The sequence below is a fragment of the Mus pahari genome, chromosome 1, assembly GCF_900095145.1.
Source record: "Mus pahari chromosome 1, PAHARI_EIJ_v1.1, whole genome shotgun sequence".
NCBI classification, from domain to species: domain Eukaryota; kingdom Metazoa; phylum Chordata; class Mammalia; order Rodentia; family Muridae; genus Mus; species Mus pahari.
The window spans coordinates 12,501,145-12,524,150 of record NC_034590.1 but is presented as its reverse complement, the minus strand read 5'-3'; the positions used below and the strand labels follow the sequence as shown (position 1 = coordinate 12,524,150).

Below are 23,006 nucleotides of genomic sequence, written 5' to 3'. Positions count from 1 at the left end.
CTCACTGACAAGCCAGAGCAACAACTAGTCCAGAAGACTCCACTTAAAATATGGGGCCTTCGTTAAGTTTGTAGCACTTATCTTTATACCGTTATCCTTTCATATATTTACACCAAATATTCTGAGTTTCCTAAATAAGTAGTTACCCTTGCCTAAAATAAGCAGTAAAACAACATACTGCCCATATTTGGAGCTGTATGTAATTTGTGTTAGTTGATATCATCTTTAGATCTAGAATCCCCTGGGAGACGAGCCTCAGGGTTTGCCTGTAAGGGATTTAAACTGAGACAGGAAGACCCATTGTGAAGGTGGTGGCATTATTCCCTGGGTTTGGGTTGGTAAAACAGAGAGAAAGCTAGGCAATCATGGCCACTCATTGCTGTTTCTTGACTACAGATGCAGTGTGGCAAGCTGTCACAAGTTACTCCTGCTCTAACTTCTGTGCCATGTCAAACTGTTACACAGCTTAACCAACCTCTGGGCCAAAGGAAACCCTTCCTAACTTGTTTTTGTTGGAACATTTTATCGTAGCACCAGGAAAAGTAACAGAAGGCATGATCTTCAGTTATAAAATTGTCTAACAACATATCATATACTATCTCTATTGTTGAATACTTAACAACTTTCATTCTAATGTTTCATTCTCTAAAAGAAATGGCAACTCATTCTCTTGGGATTCTTATTCTTTTAGTAAGAGTACTGGGGATTGAATTTACAGTCTCATGCTTGCCAGCTAAGTATTCTACCTACTTAGCAACATACCCCGTGTTCTTCAGCTTTTGAATGCAAAATGGGGCTTACATTGCTTGGGCAGGTCCTGAGCTTGAACTTCTCTTACACCAGCCCCCTGAGTAACTAGCACTAGAGGGCTGCATCACCACCCCTTCTATGGTCACCAGTAATTGCAAATCAAACACAACATATTCCTAACCTTATAAGAATACACTCATAAAAATCTGAGCATTACAGGTTAATTTGCATGAGGATTTCAAAATACACATGGTTTACTTCCAATCGTCTTCTTCATGACTTTCAGTGTAGTTAAGTTTTACAAATTTTACTTTCCAAACTATCTTCAATCCAACACTTATTCTTCTAAGAGCTACCTCTATTTGCATTATCATGTGTATTTTCAAGAGGATATATGAAGAATTAGGTATCCTCATATTATATTCATTCAAAAGGTATTCCACCAGAGATGTTCAAGGTTTCAAATGGAACTGAACATCTTTTGTCTTTTGAGACAGGGTTTCTCTGTGTGGCCCTGGTTGTCCTGTACCTTGCTTTGCAGAGTAGGCTGGCCCTCAACAAGAGATCTGCCTACTTTTGCCTCCCCAGTGCTAGGATTAAAGGCATTCACCACTATGTCAGGCTTGGAACGGAACATCTTTTTTTTGTTTTTTTGTTTTGTTTTGTTTTTGTTTTTTGAGACAGGGTTTCTTTGTGTAGTCCTGGCTGACCTGGAACTCACTTTGTAGACCAGGCTGGCCTTGAACTCAGAAATCCACCTGCCTCTGCCTCCCAAGTGCTGGGGAACGGAACATCCTAAGTCACTGATTATTACTGATAGGTCTTTCTTCAGTAAGTCTATGATTAAAAACACCACCACCACCACTTGTTTTATAGCACCAGAATTTCTTCCCAGGAATTACTTTCAAACATTAAAAAGAAATTGGAAACTCTAAAAATTTTTGCTCACTGTCCAGATTCCTGGGCTTTTTCTTCAGCATGAGTTTTTCCATGTCTTTGAAGGGACCGGTGACATCTAAAGCCCTTACCACACTGTGTACATTCATAGGGTTTTTCATGACTATGAGTTCTTTCATGCCTTTGAAGGGAACTGTGACACCTGAAGGTTTTATCACATTGTTTACACTCAAAGGGCTTTTCTCCTGTATGGATTCTTTCATGTACTTGAAGAGAAGGGAGCCGCCAGAAGGCTTTACCACAGTCTTTACATTCATAAGGTTTTTCCTCGGAATGAGTTCTTTCATGTAATCGAAGGGAGCTCTGAACTCTGAAGGCCTTACCACATTGTTTGCACTCATACGGTTTCTCTCCAGTATGCGTTCTTTCGTGTCTTTGAAGAAATGAGGGATAAATGAAGCTTTTACCACATACCTTACATTCGTAGCGTTTCTCTGCAGAATGAGACCTTTCATGCATTTGAAGTAAATATCGAGAAACAAAAGACTTACCACACTGTTTACATTCACAGAGATTTGCTTCAGCTTTCTTTCTTTCCTGTATAAGATTACTAAAACTGAACACTTTTCCATGTTGCTTGCATCCATAGGATTTTTCATGAGTGTGAGATAGTTCATGTACTTGAAGATTGCTGAGGACTGTGAAGGCTTTACCACATTGTTTACATTCATGTGATTTCTCTCCAGTATGGATTCTTTCATGTAGCTGAAGGGAATTTGAACAACTGAGAATTTCACCACATTGCTTACATTTGTAAGCTTTTTCTGCAGTAAGAGCCCTTTCAGGTATTTGAAAATAACTAAATCTTCTGACAGTTTTATCAAATTGCTGACATGCATAGAGTTTTTCTCCAGTGTGAGTTAGTTCATGTAACTGAAGAGTGCTAGGGCAGCTGAGACTTTTACCACACTGTTTGCATACATACGGTCTTTCTTCGGTGTGAGTTCTTTTATGTATGCGAGCATAAGTGAGACTCCTAAATGTTTTACCACACTGTTTACACTCATAGGGCTTTTCATCAGTGTGAGTTCTTAAATGCTTCTCAAGTAAACAAGGAAAAATAAAGGACTGACCACACTGTTCACATGCATATTTACATGGATAGCATTTTTTTCTAGTGTGAATCTTTTTATGTCTTTCCAGGGAAGAGGAATAAAAAAAGGCTTTACTACATAGCTTACATGTATAGTGCTTTTCTAGAGTATGAGATCTTTCATGCACTTGGAAGGTACTCCAATCTCTGAAGATTTTACTACATTGCTTACATTCAAAGGGCTTTTCCTCAGTGTGAGTTTTTTCATGCCTTTGAAGGAAAGGAGGGCATAGAAAGGCTTTACTACATATCCTACATGTGTAAGATTCTTCTACTGTATGAGCCCTTGCATGCAGTCGAAGGGAACTGTGGCTTCTGAAGGCTCTACCACACTGTTTACATTTATAGGGTTTCCCCCAAGTATGCGTTCTTTTGTGTCTCTGAAGAAAGGGGGAACAAAGAAAGGCTTTACTACAGATTCTGCATTTATATGTTTTTTCTCTGGTGTGAAATCTCTCATGTGTTTGAAGTAAATATGGATAAGTGAAGTACTTATCACATTGTTTACATGCATAAGGTTTTTTCCTAGGATGAGCTATTTTATGTCTTTGAAGGGAACAGTGACTTCTGAAAGCTTTACCACACTGTTTACAATCATAGCACCTTTCTCCAGTGTGAGTTCTTTCATGTATTCGAAGGTAACTTTGACATTTGAAAGTTTTATCACACTGTTTACATGCATAAAGTTTGTCTCCATTGTGAATCCTTTCATGAACTCGAAGGGAACTGGGAGAACAGAGGGTTTTTCCACATTGTTTACATTCGTAGGGGTTTTCTTCAATATGGAAGTTTTCATGTAACTGAAGATAATTGTGACATCTGAAGGCCTTCCCACATTGTTTACATTCATAGGATTTCCCTCCAATGTGAGTTAATTGGTGTAATAAAAAGGAACTCTCATGTCTAAAGGATTTTCCACACTGTTCACACTCATAGGTTCTTCCTGCAGTATAAACTGTTTTACGACTCTGGAGAGAACTGGAAGAGCTCAGAGCTTTACTGGATTGTTCATATTTGTAACATTTATCTTTACTGTTGGTTCTTCCATCTACAGAAAGTGAACAGTGGCAAACGAGGGCCATTCCACACTGTTCATAGGATTTTTCAACATTCTGACTTTGTTGCTGTATTCCACATGAACCTGGAAAATCAAAAGATTTTGAAAATATTTCATTTCCATAAGGTATCATTAAATACTTTGTGAGTTCAACATTTTTTACTTTATATTGCTTCTTACCATGTTTGTGTTCAGATGGTTTGTCCCCTAAGTGAGACATGATGTGCTCATTAAAGGATGAATGACATGTGAAAACTTTCCCACACACACCACATTCAAATTGCTTTACTCCAGTAGAGATGTTAGTGCTCCTACGGCAATCTGGTACCCAGGTAAAGGTTTCTTGAAACTGACCACCTTCTTTGTGCTCATAAATTGCATCTATCATGCAACTTCTGTAAAAAAGTATAAACATGTTAGCAATGGCTGCTTCACGAATGATTGCCTGCTTACCAGAAGGTGTTGTGCTTATTCTAGTCATAAAAGTTAAGGAAACTGTATGCTTTTGCCACTTAAATAGACTCAAAGGGAAAGAACTTATGATTCTACAATATCCACCTGAAGGGCTACTATCAAAACAGCCCCCATACAGGCTGGAGAGATTGCTCAGTGGTTAAGAGAACTGGTTGTTCTTCAGGGTCCTGAGTCTAATTCCCAGCATCCACAGGGTGGCTCGTAGCACCTATCCTGTAGTTCCATGGAATTCAATGCTTTCTTCTGGTGTGTAGATGTATCTGCAGACCCATATACTCATGTATGTGAAATACATAAGTAAATAAATCTTATATATATATATATATCCCTAGTCATAGAGGTGCTGTCCAAGCAAACTGTCTTTTCAAATAGATACACTGAAGTGTATATTTTTGATGAAATCCTTCTAATGATAAATACACTGTAAAGTTCTGACTTTTGTTTCCTTTTTGGATTTTATCACTTACTTTATATGCATGGGTGTTTTGCCCATATGTAAGTCTGTACATCATACCCATGCATGGTGACTGCAGAGGCCACATGAGAGCACTGGATGCCCCAGAAATGGAGATATACACGGTTGTGAGCCATCAGGTAGGTGTGGTGACTAGAAACCGGGAACGCTGGAAGAATCGCCATTGCCCTTAAAAACTGAGCCATCCCTCCAGCTCCCTTTGGTTTTCTGCTTGCAACTTTTCATAACATATTTAAGAGTTTCTCAAGGAAAACTTTCTTCTACGTGTATATGAAAATTACCTTAGGTATCTCCAAGAATGTTTGTACTGCTCTTCAGTGTTCTTGTCTTCCCATTTGATGCCTAAAATTGAGATTTAACCCCCCATCACAAATAATTAGAAATAACAGAAAAATGAATTTCTTGGTTTGACATACACTGGATCCATTCCTGTTTACTAAATGATTTCTTCCCTTCCCAAATCACAAAACCAAGGAACATCTGTTCTTGCACAAAATAAACGGTAGCATTCTTACCTATAGAAGTAAGGTTATTGCAGGTTTCCAGCATCACATCTCTGTATAGTTTCTTCTGAGAAGGGTCCAGCAAAACCCATTCTTCCTGGCTGAACTCCACAGCTACATCCTCAAAGGCCAAAAACTCCTAAAACATCCCAAATATATACAGGAGAGAACAGATGAAACTAACAGATCCAGAGATTTTATACTCAATTGATAAGATGTCCATATAAGTTTGTGGTGCTCAGGAATTTATTTAATTAAATGAAAATTCTAATGCTAGCCCTGAGATACTAAAAAAGAAGACAGCAACAGAGAGTTCTAGAACATCCAGGACTACACAGTGAGACCCTGATTCCATGGAAAGAAAAAAAAAAAAGGAGAGAGAAAAGAAAGAAAGAAAGAAAGAAAGAAAGAAAGAAAGAAAGAAAGAAAGAAAGAAAGAAAGAAAGAAAGAAAAAGAAAGAAAAAAGAGCATAGTAGGAACCCTCATGACTGTGCCTGGGAGGTAAATGTGCTACAGGCTACCCCATGTTTTCTTCCTAGAGTGGATTTCTGGTACCTATAACAGAATTCTGCTGAGTGCATATACAGAAAAGAGCCAGCAATAGCAGTCAAGAGGTTGCTTTTATTTACACATTTCTATACACAAAGAGTGGGCATTTTCTGGTATTGGGGAACCTAAGATTTTGGGAGACATCCCACTAACATAAATGGTAACAGCAGTTCTCTTATTCTAAATGACTACATAAACACAGCAATTTTCTGAACTGTTAGTTTTCTGAATGTTCTATATATTTAGAGGTGCCAAGAAAATTCCCCTCCACCCCCAATGATGTGGGCAATGAGTCTACTGAGTTTCTCTGGAAGACAACACTTCATGCATATTGTCACTTGTTACGTGAGGAACTGATTACACCAAGAAAAAACATTTAGAAGCCTCAAAAGTAATTTATACCATGCAGAATTTACCACAGCAAGAATGACTGATGATCCTAACAACAACAACAAAATCAGCATCCATTAAGTAAATAGAAATGCAAAATGAAACAATTAGATGGTATGTGTTTTTACAAAGAATGCAATGTTGTCAGGAGTGTTGGCGTGTGCTTATAGTCCCAGCTACTTGGGAGACTAGTATATAAAAATCGCTTGCATTCCAGAGTTCAAAGCCAGGCTATACTATGTTGCAAGGCTTCCATCTCAGGAAGGAAGATGGTAGTGAAGAATAAGTGTGATCAAATATCATCTCTTCTGGATTACACCTTTATAAAATCACATGAAATTAAACAACAACAAAAACCAAAAACCAAAACCAAAACCAAAAAACAGAACAGACTTGTAACAGGAGAGAAGCCCAGAGGGCCAGAGGAATGAATGGAAACCTTCAGTGGTCACGAGTGGGAGGTCAGAGAGAGTCTCTAGGAAGTCCCAGAGACCTGTGGGAGAGGTTCTCAGGAGTCAAAGTGGATGACCTCAGCAGAGATGCCTAACAGTGGGGACATGGAACCTGAAGGGGTCACCTCCTGTAGCAAGGCAGGTCTTCCAGTGGAGGGATAAGGACACCAACATACCCACAAAACCTTCAACACAAAATCTGTCCCATCTAGAAGAAATGCAGGGACAATGACGGAAAAGAGACTGAAGGAATGGCCAACTAATAAGTGACCCAACGTGAAACCCACCCCATGGGCAAGCACCAATCCCTGACATTATTAATGATATGTCACGCTTGCAGACAGGAGACTAGTATACCTGTCCTCTGAGAGGTTCTACCCAGCAGCTGACAAGAAGATACAGATATCCACAGCCAAACATGGACAGAGCTTAGACTCTTATAGAAGAGTTGAAGGAAGGAGTGCAGGCCCTGAAGGGAATAGGAACTCCACAAGAGGACCAACAGAGTCACTAACCTGGACCCTGGTAGCTCTCAGAGACTGAGCCAGCAACCAAAGAACACACACGGGTGGGACGAGGCCCCTAGCACAAATGTAGCAGATGTGCAGCTCAGTCTCCATGTGAGTCCCCCAACAACTAAAACAGGCTCTCCCTAAAACTGTAGCCCGACTGTGGTATCCATTCCTTGGCTGCCTTGTCTAGCCTCAGGGGGAGATATGTGCCTCATCTGGCAAGAGAGTTGATGTGCCAGGGTAGGGTGGTACAGAGTGGGGCCCACCCTCTCAGAGGAGAAGGGGAAAGAGGATGGAGGGAGGGAATCTAGAAGGAGAGGCTGGAGGGGTAGCATTTGGGATGTAAATAAGTAAATAAATTTAAATTTAAAAACCACACTTATCAGTAATTAGTTTTTCAACTTTCTATTGATCCAAATGCTAAGAAACTGCCAATCTTCTAAACAATAAAGTGATGGTTTGCCTAACACACAGCAAAGACTTTCAAACTACTCCACGGACACAAAGGGGCAGAAATAAAAGCGAATTTCCACATTTTGAAGATTTAGTGGCACTTCTTAAAAATGGCCAGCTTTATTTAAAAAAAAAAAAAAAAAAAAACTGCAAATTTTACTCCACAAGACAGGGTATTCACATATTTACCTCGATATCAGATATCATCATATGAAACCAAGTTATCCTTCAGTCTCTTATTATCTATGCAACTCCCTCTGTGGGCCTACTGCTTCCTTGAAGTCTGTGCGTGTCTTTGAGAATCCTTTTGGCTGACTGTCAGCAATGGCCTTCCAGGTATTGTTTTGCCCAGCATTTTAATTACTTACAAAGGGACTCTCTTCTTACCTCTGGTGTTTATGATGATCAGCTAAAGGTACCTGGTTTAGGTGACTAAAGCTTTTGTCTCCTATCAGAGAATAAGAGAAGGTAGTCCTTGTGCACCCTCACAGAAAGATATGCTTCTCATTCAAAACTGATGGAGATGGGCCAAAGGAATTCTTTGTTGGTATTTAAAGGCCGTGGGGGTGGGGGTGGGGGATCACTAACTGTTGTAGTCTACAATTTTAAGGGACTTCATTTCTCCCGTTCTCTAAACTCCTTCACTCTCTACCTGTAAGTCTCCTATAATTCTTCCCCCTTATCTAGATACACTCTACTTTAACATAAATGTTCGCCCAGGAGCTTGACACAGAGAATTCAGGAAGCAAGCAAAGGCTACGCTCGGACCTTCAGAAAACAATCCTCAAACTGGGTGTGATGGTGCATACCTTTAATCCCAGTACTCAGGAGGTAGAATCAGGCCCATCTCTGAATCTGAGGCCAACCTGGTCAACATAGCAAGTTCTAGGTGAGAACTAAATGTTGAGAACCTGTCTCAAAAACAAAACAAAACAAACAAAGACAAAAAACAAACAAAAACCCCACAAATCTATATATTATTTGTGAGGTGGCTAGTGGGGACCTCAGCACTAGCCAGATACATGTCTCTTTCCCTATCTGAACTGTCCTGAATCTAACAACTGTGACCATTTTACCCAAGAATCTCCTCTTCCTTCATTAAGGACTTCAAAGGTCTAATTATAGCCTTTTGACTTAATCTAGCCAATACATTTATATAATTTTATTTTTAAATTATTTTTGTGTGTTTGCCTGCATTTATGCCTTGCACCATATGCATACCTGGTGTTCATGGAGACCATAATTGGCCACTAGATCCCCTTGGACTGAACTTGTATACAGTTATGAACTTCCATGTGGGTGCTGGCAATAGAACCTGGGTCCTTTGGAAGAGTAGCCACTGTTCCTAGCCAATGAGCCCTCTCTCCAGTACCTATTTAAATCACTCTAACCACTTGCTATGTGCAAAGAGGTTCCATCCCTAGTCTTTAGTAGGGATCTAAGCCAATAAAAGCCATAGTCATAACCCTGATAACAGAGATACAGTATCCACAGGAAACCCAAATATCATATCAAGACTCCTACATGGGAGACAGTGGGGAAAGAACACTAAGGAATATGATTCCCTGATTCTTAGAAAAAGGCTATCAACCCCATTAACAATGTCATGTTATGAACATAAACAAAGGAACCTTCCAAGAACAATGTTCTTTTTCATTTTAATATAGGTTGGCTGAAATCATGCACTAATACATTAACCTGGCTAAAGGAAACTTACCTGTGTATTTTATAAAAACTTCTTCAAATATTAGACAAGTTTCAAAAATCACAACGGGGACCCCAAACTCCCTTTCTCCTAATTTTTATGATAGACTTTAAGATTGTATTTAATAATTAAGGGAACTCAAGGGCTAGAAAAGCCTAACCACGAGATTAAAGGGATTACTGTGGCAACTTCTCATTCTCTGAGGATTTCAGGAAGCCCAAGCATTTCATCTAAATGCACCCCATTCAGTCTAAGGGAATTTTATCTTTGGGACAAAGCAACCACTCTGATTATCCCTGAGGTCAATGACAGTATTTCAGCTGTGAGAGCACAAAGCAACCCAGCTATCATAACCCCCCTGAGACCATTCTAAATTACAAACTGGAGGGCCACTAGAATCCACCTCTCACCATCTTGTATCTGAAAATCTCATGCTAGGGTCAAACATGAAGGCTGACAGTGCCCTAACTCTGGTACTGTACAATAAGGGATTACTTCCCCTTAGAAGACTTGACCCTGGGGTTATTCAGGTTCAAGTTTTCATTGGTACGCCATGCATAAGCCTCAGATGATCCAAGAAATATCAAGGGCTATGACTATACTACACTCTCCTCCCTGACTACCTTTCTAACCAACATTTGGGTCCTTAATCTTCCTCAGTCTTCCTCCCTAGTATTTTGGTTTTTTGTTTGTTTGTTTTTTGGTTTTTCGAGATAGGGTTTCTCTGTGTAGCCTTGGCTGTTCTGGAACTCACTCTGTAGACCAGGCTGGCCTCGAACTCAGAAATCCGCCTGCCTCTGCCTCCTGAGTGCTGGCTTTAAAGGCGTGCGCCACCACACCCGTCTCCTCCCTAGTATTGATGGCAAACTCCAACCAGCACACTATAAACCTCTTTCAACATGTGTGATAAACATCTTTCATTCATTCCTTTTTGGTTCTACCCTTTTTGGTTTTGCCCTTCCTAAAGGGCATTTCATCCAACCACCAGGGCCATTTATGGTGGGGCCATTTACCACATCTGAGACCCTAAGTCCCTACCCTATAAAGGCCCAAGAATGTCTAGAGCCCCACCATTCTCCCTTATCGCTACTATGCACCCCTACATATTATAACAAGTTCCCCTTCAACTGTGAGACATCTCTAATCCCAGATGCTAACAGCCCCTTCTGTTACAATTGTTACTAAAGACTTAACAACTTTCTTCAAAGGCCCGATTAAAACCTAAAACTTAGAAGAGGTTACAACTTTTTGTTGACACATTCTTAACTGTGAACCCAGACTCTCCATAGGTCCTAATCCTGACACGGTAAGAAAGAATATAATCTTAATACCATCTCGCTTTATCCTTTGGACTTTAAGGATGCTTTCTTTCTGTTTTTGAATCCACCCAGATTCAGTTCTTATTTGGCTTTAAATGGTAGGACTACTTAACCCAGATATTAAACCACTTACCTAGAGTGTCTTGCCTGAGGACACATGGGATACCCTCTACTGCTTTGCCATGGAAGAAAACCTTTCTTCCTTGAAATTTTCATACAGAAATAACCTCTTTTAGTACACAGATCATTTATTAACCTCTAGTAACAGACCTCTTACCTCACATCAGAACACCACTATCACTCATCAGACTAGTCTCATAGGGACATTTCATTTCCCTCTAAGGCACTAATCCCCCTACTAATGATTTTCTATCAGTAGGCACAAGGAGCCTTCCCAGACTCATAAGATATCCTATAAGATTTCCAACCACAAAAGAATTAAGAAATAACCTACGACCATGACTTATCTGTCCACAGTTAAACCTTTTTCACCTCAGAAGCTCATGAGAGCATCTCGGAGATTTTTATTTCCTCTTCCAACGAGGCCAAAGTAAAACTCACCCTACAAACCTACAACTCCAAGGGTTTCTGCTTTCACCCTACAAACCTACAACTCCAAGGGTTTCTGCTTTTACCTTACAAACCTACAACTCCAAGGGTTTCTGCTTTCACCCTACAAACCTACAACTCCAAGGGTTTCTGCTTTCACCCTACAAACCTACAACTCCAAGGGTTTCTGCTTTCACCTTTCTGAGTTTTATAATTGTACAAGCCCTACCTTCTTATTCCCTTGATGTCATTTCAGGGAATTTATCTTAAACCTGCTTCAGGAAGCTTTAAATTATGCCACAACCAAGGATATTACCTACTTCAAGTTATGGTACCCATGTTACTCCTTTACCCCAAGACCTCATCTTTCCATCTTTCCATTTGCTATGCTGTCAGGCTCCTTATCTCTTTGTAAAAGTCATGTTACGGTGCCACTTTTAACCATTATGACTTTTGTTAAAGATACAGATAAAAGGCTAAAAACATATGATATCAATAAATTGTGGAGGGATGATTCTTAGAGATGTAGAGCTAACTTTCCTAATTCTTGCTTATTGGTTATGATTGGTGTTCTGAGTAGGGAGGCCACTCTTAACTTTTTGGTGCTATGGATACCTTCCAGATCACAGGCCATTAAGTTCCAGATGCTATTGTCTCAGAGATATACACATTAACATAGCATGGATGTGGCTATCAAGACAACATTCAATGGTGAACCTTGCTTTCTAACTTGAGGCAGGATCTCTCATTTTTGCCACTGCACTACATATTCCAGCCCAGCTTCCAGGGGACTCTTCTGTGTCTCTTCTCTACCATCTCACCATGTGTGATTATATACATGCCCTACACATCTGTGTTTTATGTGGGTTCCAGGGGTTAGAACTCAGCTCATCAGACTTAAGCAGCACATGCTTTTTACCCACTGAACCATCTCATGAGTCCAAAACAGAGTCTGACCCAAAGTCAGGAGGGTCCCTACTGTTTAGTTCTCTATAAAATAGTTTAATGTTTGGAGTATTTGAAATAATTCATTATCTTCTAATTTTAATTTTCTTTCTGGCCAGTTTCACTCAATCCAATAGCTATAACCTCATGTAGCATGGTTAATTCTGAGTTTAGGAAAGACTGGCCTTTGATGTCTAAATTACTGTAACTCTTACTTGTGACTAACCAATTCATTTACTGTTATTTTAGTATTACATTAGTTTTTTTTGTTGTTGTTTTTTTTGGTTTGGGAAAGTAAATGTCTAATCAGTGGGATAGTTAGTTTTAAGAGACAACTCAACAGAGCACCTCATTAGAGTCTCAGTAAGGGGACAATCTAGGTCAGGTTCACATTTGTATGTGCCTATGGAGAACTGTCTTGATTATATTAACTGAGGCAGGAAGACCCATCCACAGTGGCACCAACTCTGAAGCAGGAGTCTCTAGACTACATAAATGTAGAGTGGGGGCTGAGCACAAGTAAGCATGAATATATTCATCCCCCCTCTGCTTAAAGTTCTTGCCCTGCTTTCCCCTCAAGGGACTGTAACCTGGAATCATCAGCGGACAAAGCCTTTCCTTCCTAAAGTGGCTTTTATCAGGGTGCGTTACCACAGCATCAGAAAGGAAACTAAGAATTTAGTAACAATCCTGATAGTTTCCAAAACTGGTTAAGCTCTTTCATTTCTTTTCTTAAATAGTTAAATTGCAATTAAACAAACTGCCCATCTGTCACTAGTTTTGTCTAGGGCTCCTAATTTAGCATTTTTTAAAAAAGATTTATTTATTTTATATATGTGAGTACACTGTTGCTGTCTTCAGACACACCACAAGAGGACATTGGATCCCATTACAGATGGTTGTGAGCCACCATGTGATTGCTGGGAATTGAACTCAGGACCTCTGGAAGAGCAGTCAGTGCTCTTAACCACTGAGCCATCTCTCCAGCCCTAACTTAGCATGTTTAAAACTGAAAAAACAAAACAAAACAAAAACAAACAAACAAACAGGCACAGTGGCACACAACCGCACAGGCAGCAAATCTAAGTCCAAAGCCAGCATGGTCCACAGAGACCCTGTCTTAACAGCCCCACCCCCAAACAATACCACCACTACCAAAAGAAAAAAAAAAAAAAAAGTAAAACTATCAAATGTTCCCTCCTGAAGAAACCATGACAAACTGGATTGTCAGAATTAAACACAACACCAGCTGGAAGATCAAATGACAGTTTTCTCAAACATTTACTACTCTGTTGATTCCTTGGTCCTCTCCTCTTGACCCTCTCTTCTTTCCCCTTGAAAATCGTTAGTGTCTCTATGTTAACTAACTAGGGAAGCTGTTTTAGATCAGATTTCTATGCTGGCAATGGGGACAGCTGCCTGCAGTTATTTTCTCCTGCTGTGTATCATCAGGCTTGTGCTGGACATTTATGATGATGTAAGGAAGTGCAAAACACGAAGTGTTCAACCATTCTGTCTCCCTGACTGAGCCAATAAAGGTTCTTCCAACCCAGAAACAGGATATATTTTCAGGTATCACTAAAACTTATTAAAAATCCTGAGGCTTGAAAGATGGCTCAGCAGTTAGGAGCGCTAGCTGTTCTTCCACAGGACCCAGGTTCAACTCCTAATGCCCACGTGGCAGCTCATAACTGTAACTCCACCTCCAGGGGATCTGACACCCTCACGGGAATACATACAAGCAAAAGACCAATGCACTTAAAGTAAAAATAATAAAATCATTTTAAAAGTTATTATAAATCCTGACACTTCCACCCTAGAGAAAGGGGGAGGGGAGAGGGAGATGGAAAGGGAGAATGAGAGAGGGAGAAAGACAGAAAAAGAGACAGAGAAACTCATAATTTTGGCACCTTTATGATTAGGCACTGAGAATCCCTAAAGGCAGCACATTGGAAAACCGGGATACTAAATCAAAAGTTTTAAGTAACATATAGTAAAAGAGAGGTCTCAAGAAATTAAGTATTTCAACAGAATCAAAGGTACATCTTACAAAAATTTATGCCACTGTCTTAGTCAGGGTTTCTATTCCTGCACAAACATCATGACCAAGAAGCAAGTTGGGGAGGAAAGGGTTTATTCGGCTTACACTTCCATACTGCTGTTGATCACCAAAGGATGTCAGGACTGGAACTCAAGCAGGTCAGGAAGCAGGAGCTGATGCAGAAGCCATGGAAGGATGTTCTTTACTGGCTTGCTTCCACTGGCTTGCTCAGCCTGCTTTCTTATAGAATCCAAGACTACCAACCCAGAGATGGTCCCACCCACAGGGGCCTCTCCCCCTTGATCACTAATTGAGAAAATGCCCCACAGCTGGATCTCATGGGGGCATTTCCCCAACTAAAGCTCCTTTCTCTGTGATAACTCCAGCTGTGTCAAGTTGACACAAAATAAGCCAGTACAGCCACAAAGCACAAACCATGTTTGGGAGATTAAAACAATAAATGCCTATACTATAAAGGAAGACAGCTGAAAAATAAATCATTCCACAATTGGAAGGTAGAGAAAGAATAAATAAATCAAGCCGGGGAAAATAAGAATTAGAGAATAAAACTGTAAACAGGCAGTCAAGAGACAACCAATCATCCTAAAGCTTCGCTTTTCAAACCTGTTAGGTCTCCAGGCCTGGTTTAAAGAGATGAATGATCACGGAGGACGAGCGACAGCCACACCACCCTGAGCACTCCTGCTCTCACACCCTAGCTGATCTGCCAAACTAAGCAGGACTATGCCTGCTCAGGGCTTGGGTGAGAGAATTATACAGGGCCGCCATTAGCACGAACATACAAGAACCATAAAGGCACACGGTGAACAACTCCAGACCACATACTTAGTACCTCAGAAGAAATGAACGAATTCTCTGAAAGACAGAGAGACGGCCAAATATGAATAGGCCTATATGTGCTAAAGAAATGAAGTCACTAACAACAACAACAACAAAAAATAGACGAGATGCAAATTATCTCAACCATCAACTTTTTAACAATTAAGATATGGCACTAACTCAGTAAAACATCTTCTAAAACGGCAAACACACCCTGGTTCAAAATTTGAGGCAACATTACCAAAACACCAAAACAACACAGGAGGAAAAAAAATAAAAAAAAGAAAACAACAACAGTTAACTAAACAATGCTCAATGCAAAAAACTCTCAACGAACATTAGTAATCCAAATTTTCCAGTGTATTTCTAAAATAATTAAAATGAGGCAGGGTCGTTACATATGCCTGTAAGTCCAGCATTTGGCACACTGGGACAGATCTCATGTGAGTTTGAAGCCAGCCTAGTCTGCAGAATAAAAGCCGATCTGAAACCAGGCTGGAATCACTGCAGATACAGAAAGTCAGTTCAGACTTCAGACTTCAGACTGTTGACAAAGCCCCACGGTAGAACACATGCCTAGCATTACGCAAATAGCTGTTTAATCTCCATCAATACAAAATTTAAAAGTATAATCCACCAACCTGACAAGCTGAACAGAAAAACCACAACACCATACTAGTAACTGCAGACAAAACAAAACAAAATAAAAAAAACAACAACAACCCTATACTGCCAGAGAAGGAAACGTACTACTGAAAATGTTAAATAACTAATAAGAAGTAAAGTTGTCTTTGGCTTTAGAAAACCCAAGAACCAACAAGAACTTAGGAAACTAGGAACTTGTAGAACTGCACGATTAATGTACAAACTGTATGCACATCGACAAAAGAATATTTGGATGTAAAATTAAAACCACCACATAGCTTATAGAGCAAAGATAAAGTGAGACATATTTGCATATTAATGTTATTAACGTCTGTACACAAAAATTATATATTTCTAATATAAAAACAATCAAAGAACTTAGTAAGTGGAGGGATTTCCATGGTTTTGGGAAGAAGCCCAAAATTATGACAGTTATCATTTTGATCTACAAATTCAACACATCAAATGCTCACAATTTATGTTGAAAATAACAGAGAGTTGATCTAAACATTATCTGGCAAGACATACTCAGAATCAGATAGAATGTTTGACTACTGCCACAAAGCCCTACGTTCCTTCCCCAGAAAAACACACATACACTCACAAAAGGGGGGGCATATAGTCACACACCCTTAATCCCAGCACTCTGGAGGTGGGTTTAGGTAGCGGGATCAGAAGTTCAAGGTCTTCCTCGGCTAAGAGAAAGTTTGAGGCCAACCTGGGAAACCCGAGATCCTGTCTCAAAAAAAGAAAAAAAAAAGTTAACACGATACTGAAGCATTCACAGTACACTGCCTGACTTTAAGACTCCCAATAAAACTGCAATAATCAAAGTAGTACAGTATTTCAAAACTAAGAAATAACTTAAAAAGACAGAAGCAAACCCAAAATACAGTAAGTGACTTAACAACCCAGTAAAACAAACACGCAGATATAAACAAAATATTGGGTAGACTTGTACAACTTTCGCAAAAGTAACTTAAAGTAGATCTTAAGCATAGACAGAAAACGTAAACATCAGAACTTTTACAACTCGATGAAACTATAGACTACCTTCACTTAGCAAGCAACTGGCCCTCGGGACAAAAAGAACATAGGCTCTGAGCGCTCGCACAGCTGCGACGTCACCGACCTCAGCGTCCCCAACGCAGGGCGGAGCCTTTCGCTACTCCTTGCTCTGCGCAGAAGCGGCCGAGAGGCGGAGCTGCCCAGAGGCCGCCGGTCCAGGGCCTAGGTTGCTTCGGAGGATGTCGGTCCCGCCCCAGTCCCGAAGAGCGCCGGGCACACCGGCTCCCGCGGCTCAGCCGCCGCCCCTCGCCCTCTGGGGACAGCGGCCCCCTCGCTCACCATGGCGCAGCTTCCGAGCTCGCCCACGTTCCTCTCAGAGCTCCTGGTACCAGCGCCAAAAGCGGGGCCCACTCGTAGCCCCGTCCGCCACGGAGAACCCACACACAACACTGAAACCAGAGAAGACCCGCCTCCCCGCCGCCTGCCGGAGATCCTGATTGGACAGCCCGCTTAATACTCTGATTGGCTAGCGAGGTCTGAATGATAGAAGCCCAGTTCAAAAAGACAGGGAAGGTGCGGTGCGTTTAAGGACTTGCCCTTGCTTCTTGCACTCCTTGCCTTCCCTCCTGGTCACAGGGTCTCTAGTGTTAGCATAACTCGTTGCACAAATGTCCTACTAGTGATCTTTGCTTCAGCTGGAAGGGTGCCCAGCGCACCCAAAGTCACATGAGAACAGGTCCTAAGGTCTTCTAAGGATCAACAATTTCAGTAAAGCAGACCTAGGATGCTCAACAATAGTAGCACATGCCACGCCCAGTATTGTTGGCGACGCCTTCATCCTAGCACTAAAGAGGTAAGGCAAGGAGGATCAGTAGCAGTTCAAGACTAGCCTGGGTTACATCGGATGGTCTATAAATGACAAGAGGGGAAAAAATGGAGTTTAGAAAAAATAGTAGCGATTAGATCAGCAGTCTGAAATGGGTAATCCAACAATAACAAACCCCTCAAAAACCCCAAAACATCCAGAAACAGCACCAATGATGTTTCAAACTCAAAAGTTGAGTTTTTTAAAAAGATTTTTGTATTTTGTTTGTGTGTATAGAAAAACATAGCCCCTGAAGCTACAGTTACAGGCTTTTTTGAGTACTGAGAACCAAACACCCCAGGGTATGGAAGAACAGCAACCTCTGAGTGATCTCTCTGAGCCCCTAAAATGGATTTTTTTAAAGCTAAACATGATTGATAAATTGACTTATACAAGGAGAGGAGACTCAACTAAATTCAGACATGAAAGGACTCCTAGGTGGTTTAGTCCTGTAATCCCAGCACTGGGAGGTTCTATTGGGAAGATTGAAGGTTCAAGAAATGGAGACTGGAGCCATAGCTCTGGGGTTAAGAGTTCTGGTTGCTCTTCCAGGGACCAGGGTTTCACCCACAGCATGGCTCACAATTGTCTAACTCCAGTCCCAGGGGACTCAAACACTCTTTTCTGGTGCCCAAGAACACCACATGCATGTGGTAAACAGATATAAACAGGCAAAACACACATACACATAAAAGTAACAAAATAATAATAAAAAAAATTAAAAAGAAAGTTCAAGGCACAAAGGGGCTACTGGAGCAGGACTGGGTTCAAGGCCATCCTGGAGAAATTAATGAGATCTTGTCTCAAATTTAAAACGTGTTTTTAAAAAGGCTTGGGGACTGAAGATGGCTTTGGGGCTAAGAGCCCTTTTTATTTCAGAGGACCTGGGATCTCTTTCCAGTGGCCACATCTCTGTTCACAACCATCCATAACTCCGATTAGGGGATCCTACAGACTCTTTTCGCTTCCCTGGCATCAGGTATGCACATGGTTCACAGATGAAATAAATACACCTAAATATGTTTTAAAAAGAACCAAAAGAAGAAACACACACGCACATACAAAACTAGAATAAATAGCATAAAACTATAATTCCAGAACTCTGGAAGGCAGGCAGATAGTGAAGTTCTAGACAGCCAGATCTACAGAGCAAGTTCCAGGACAGACAGAGAAACCCCAGCTTAAAAAAAAAGAAAGAAAGAAGAAAGGGCTTAGCCTAGCATGTGAGAAACCCTAGGATGATTCTCCAGTGTCTTACTACAACAAAAAGGAAAGAGGTATTATCACCCATTACAGAAACAGAATTGATTAGAAGAGAGACTAGAACAGCACACTGAATAATCTAGATGTAATCGACAGATTTCCACCATAGTTCAATCAAGAAAAATTAGAAAATCTTATTAGAAAACATACCCAACGAAAAGATGGAATCTATCATCAAAACCCTCAACAATTAAGTATATCACATATTTGAAGAAGACATAAGAGACCCTCTACAAGCTCCTACAAACAACTGAAAGATAAGTACCCCTCAATTCATTCCCTGAGACCACTATGTGGCTCAACGCCAGACAATAGCATTACAGGAAAAGAAAGCTACGAAGAATTGCCCCTGAAATCTTTAACAACATACTAACAAAGGAATGTTCGGCATGTGAAACAATTATAAATGAAGTCTTTACTTCCAGGATGCAATAATGGCTTACCATAAAGGCATTTGCTGAGCTATACCATGTTAGCTGAGGGAAGAACACATTATGGGAGGGACTCTACAGATAAACAGTAATAATAAGTCTTACTTTCATGATACAAATGGGCATAGACTCTCTGTTTGAAATGAGAAATGTTGGGGTATTTTAGGACACATATATACTCAGTTCTTGAATTAGGGAGGCTGAGCCAGAAGAATCAAAAGTTCCAGGAGACTTTGGGCAACCGAGTGAGACCCTATCTCAAAGATGCAAAAGTATAAAAACATTGTTGGGACACAAAGGTCTTTTTGCCCATAGATCCCTAGGGAAACCGGGAGTGTTAAACATGCTGTTGTAGTGTCTCCTCATCAGAGGAGAAAAAAATAAAACACCTGCACCAGAAAGCTGAAAGTGGAGATTGTTAATGACCTTCTTGCTTTCTGTAGAGACAGACCTCACCCAAAATTTTTGTAAGATGGAACCAAACTGAAGCCATTTTGAATACAACTTTCATTGTGAATAGGGGTCAAAATAAAGCTTAAGTTCCCAAGACCTCCCGGGTAACTGACATCCTGTTTGGCAGAAAGAGACATGTACCTGGCTAGCAAGTTTAGACAAATGTTAATGTTGTGTCAGGAAGTGTTCCTGAACCACAAAAGACCACCAAGGAGCCAATTCTGAAGCAATCTCATTAGGGCCTCTTTATTATAAGCTCCAGCTTGGGCTTCCTGCCAACCCTGGCACAGAAGGATGGGAAGGTGGAGCCCCAAGCCTAGTTTCAGGCAAACATTCATAGAAGTAAGCAAACAAACAAAGGGGTTTTTAGCCAAACACTCATTTGATGGGGGGAGGGGGGGAAATTATGGCCTTTAACATGATTGGCTGGTGCTGGGAGCCAAGCCATAAGCTTAACTTCTGCTTTTCTCCTGATTGGTAGTTGTGAGGAGGTGAAGTGCCAGAGGCAGGCTTGTAACCTGGAGGTGTAGATTTGTTGGGGAGTAATCTGGAAAGTGATGCTACGTGCCAGTTTGTTAGTTAACGCAAGTTCAATCTTAGGTCGGGTTCTCTAAGACAGTCTGAACCCAAAAGATCTGGTCTCTCACTAGACAAGTGAACCTGTCACAGTTGAATAACTCAACCAATTGGAACAGGATAAGTATACCACCAAGGCATGTTCCCAAGGAAGATGCCTATCCCTGAATCCGGATTGGTGGGAATATGTTACTGTGACTTGGCACAGATGTTTGTGGATTTCTATAGTGTTATTTTTAATCCAGCAACCTGGCTACTATGGCTGGAATACAGGCATATCCTTAGTACACACCTTTAATCCCAAACAAGAAGGTAAAAGTTAGTTGGGAGAAGGGAGCATTGAGTTTGTAAGTGTTGTATAGGTCAGCAGAGGTCGTTAAAGCCTGAGAATGAGAAGCCAGATTAGAACATATTGCCAAACTTAGCATGAGGCCAAGCAGAGCAATTCGATCAGAACTGAGAGAAGCAACCTAAATCAGTCAACTTAGAGAGGAGATTAAGCCAGGACAGCTGAGTTGAGCCAGCCAGTGAGAGTTCAGAAAGAGCTAATTCAACAGGAAGTGAGCTTATTCAACAGGAAGTTTCAGAAGCTGAAAACATAGGCCCAGATAAGACTGTACAGAGGCTAGAAGCTTCCAGGACTAGGCTAGGTTAGCAAGCTTAAAAACTCCCTGATATTCTATCTCGTGGTTGTAGTTCAACTCCCCAGGTTGTTCTGTGCCCCTGATTGATCAGTAGCAACCAGAGTACAATAAATTTTTCTCATCTGCTTAAATACTAAGATCAATGTTCGAAGATGCAGTCAGCTCCCAAGTCTATGCTGTTGTCCCTCCCTGGTCAGTTTTCGCTGCCTAACTCAAATGAAGATACTGTTCTGCTAGACTCCTGTGACTACCTGGACTGCTTTGGGATTTTTTGACCCTAGCAGTTTACCAGACTCTCCTTCCCTAGACATATATCTTTAGCTCCCAGTTAACAGACCCCATCCTCAGGGGAGATGTCACATGTACTGTATGACCTGCAGAGCTCTACGCTATCTCATCAGAGACCACACTAGATTCTAGGTCTTTTAGCTACAGAGTCTATCTTCATAGTCACATATACTCTGTAAAAGCATTTCTAAGCTTTATCGTTGCAATGGAAACTTGGATTAGAATGACTGTTGCTTGGAAACTTTTCCCCAAATTCTATCATGTTTGATATTCTATTACTATTTGTTATGGCTTGTACATGGTCCCCTTGTGATGGTTTGGATATACTTGGTCCAGGGAGTAGCACTATTAGGAAGTGTACCCTTGTTGGAGTAGGTGTGTCACTGTGGGTGTGGGCTTTAAGACCCTCATCCTAGCTGCCTGGAGCCAGTCTTCCACTAGTAGCCTTCAGATGAAGATGTGTCTCTCAGCTCTGCCTGCACCATGCCTGCCTGGATGATGTCATGCTCTTGCCTTGCTGATAATGGACTGAACCTCTGAACCTGTAAGCCAGCCCCAATTAAATGTTGTCCCTTATAAGAGTTGCCTTGGTCATGGTATCTGGTCACTGTAGTAAAACCCTAACTAAGACACTATTCTCTATTTAGAACCACCTGGCATCAGACTCCCTGAAGTTTGATCCAGGTTGACAAAGTCAATTTGAATTGCGTTTTCATTCTCATCTCTTCAAGGTTAGCTTCCCTGAAGGGACCTCCTCAAATGGTAACATGACATTATGAATGTACTTAATGGTTACTGACTTATGTCCATAAAAATGTTGAAATAGTAAATCAAGGTATGCATATATTACCATAAAATACTTCAAAGCTAAAACAGAAATCAACAAGGATATAATGCCATTGTCTTAGATTTTAAAAAAATAAAATAAAACCAGATAAATGAGAACAAACTGCTAAAAGTTCTACTAGCAGAAACTAACAAAAACAGCAGACCCAGAGAAAATGAACAGAACACCAGTGAGCTGTAGAAGAAGGGCAATGGCAAGTGGAAACTGAAGTTCTTGAAAGGCAGTAAAGATAGAAAAACAACTAAATAATGTTGCTGAATTTTTCAAATTAATTCAAAAGTATAAACTCAGTGATCTCAATCTCTATCGATCTGCCTACCTATCTTTTTACATCTTGCTTGCTCGAATGCACTCAAAGACCATTAAAAAAAAAAAAAAAACCTACACCAAAGCCCTCCATCATCAATTTATCTTAAAGCAAAGGTAAAGAAAACTTTAGACAGAGAAGGGGGAAAAAATGGAGGCACCTACTTTAGAGACATGAAATACAACTGTGAACATACTTATAAAAAACAATTTGGGCTGGAGAGATGTCTCAGCAGTTAGGAGCACTTGCTGCTCTCCCAAAGGACATGGGGTGAGTTCCCAGCTCCCACATGGCAGCTGACAACCTTCTGTAACTTCAGTTCAGTGCCCAGTGATCCAGTGCCCTCTTCTGACATCCTCAGTCAAAAGATATATACATGGATGCAGGCAAATTACTCATACATCTAAAATAAATCAATCTACACAGCTTCTGGGAGAGGTCCCGTTTCTGGCTCCAGTCACCCGGCACCTTTCTCATCCTAGGAGGGGTGTCTGCCAGAGAGGAGTCTCAAGGCCTGAGCCTGAAGGAGAGCCATCTTTGCTCCGGTATGCTTGGGCTCCAGTCTGCACTAGCAAAAGTGTGGACCACAGAAGCTACAAAGCTTCAGGACAGAC

The 23,006-nt window shown here is 40.8% G+C and overlaps 1 protein-coding gene across 1 annotated transcript in view; it reads right to left on the bottom strand.

Annotated features, from left to right (window-relative positions):
• Nucleotides 1-1,505: 1,505 nt before the first annotated feature.
• LOC110333227 (zinc finger protein 791-like) overlaps nucleotides 1,506-23,006 on the bottom strand; it is a 23,376-nt gene continuing 1,875 nt past the window's right edge. Inside the window, exons 2-5 of the mRNA XM_029538046.1 lie at nucleotides 5,322-5,448; nucleotides 5,088-5,148; nucleotides 4,038-4,252; nucleotides 1,506-3,941 (exon numbers count right to left, since the gene is read on the bottom strand). Coding sequence (XP_029393906.1) covers nucleotides 1,696-3,941; nucleotides 4,038-4,252; nucleotides 5,088-5,148; nucleotides 5,322-5,355 — 2,556 coding nt within the window. The 5' untranslated portion in view covers nucleotides 5,356-5,448 and the 3' untranslated portion in view covers nucleotides 1,506-1,695. The remainder of the gene's footprint in view (nucleotides 3,942-4,037; nucleotides 4,253-5,087; nucleotides 5,149-5,321; nucleotides 5,449-23,006) is intronic.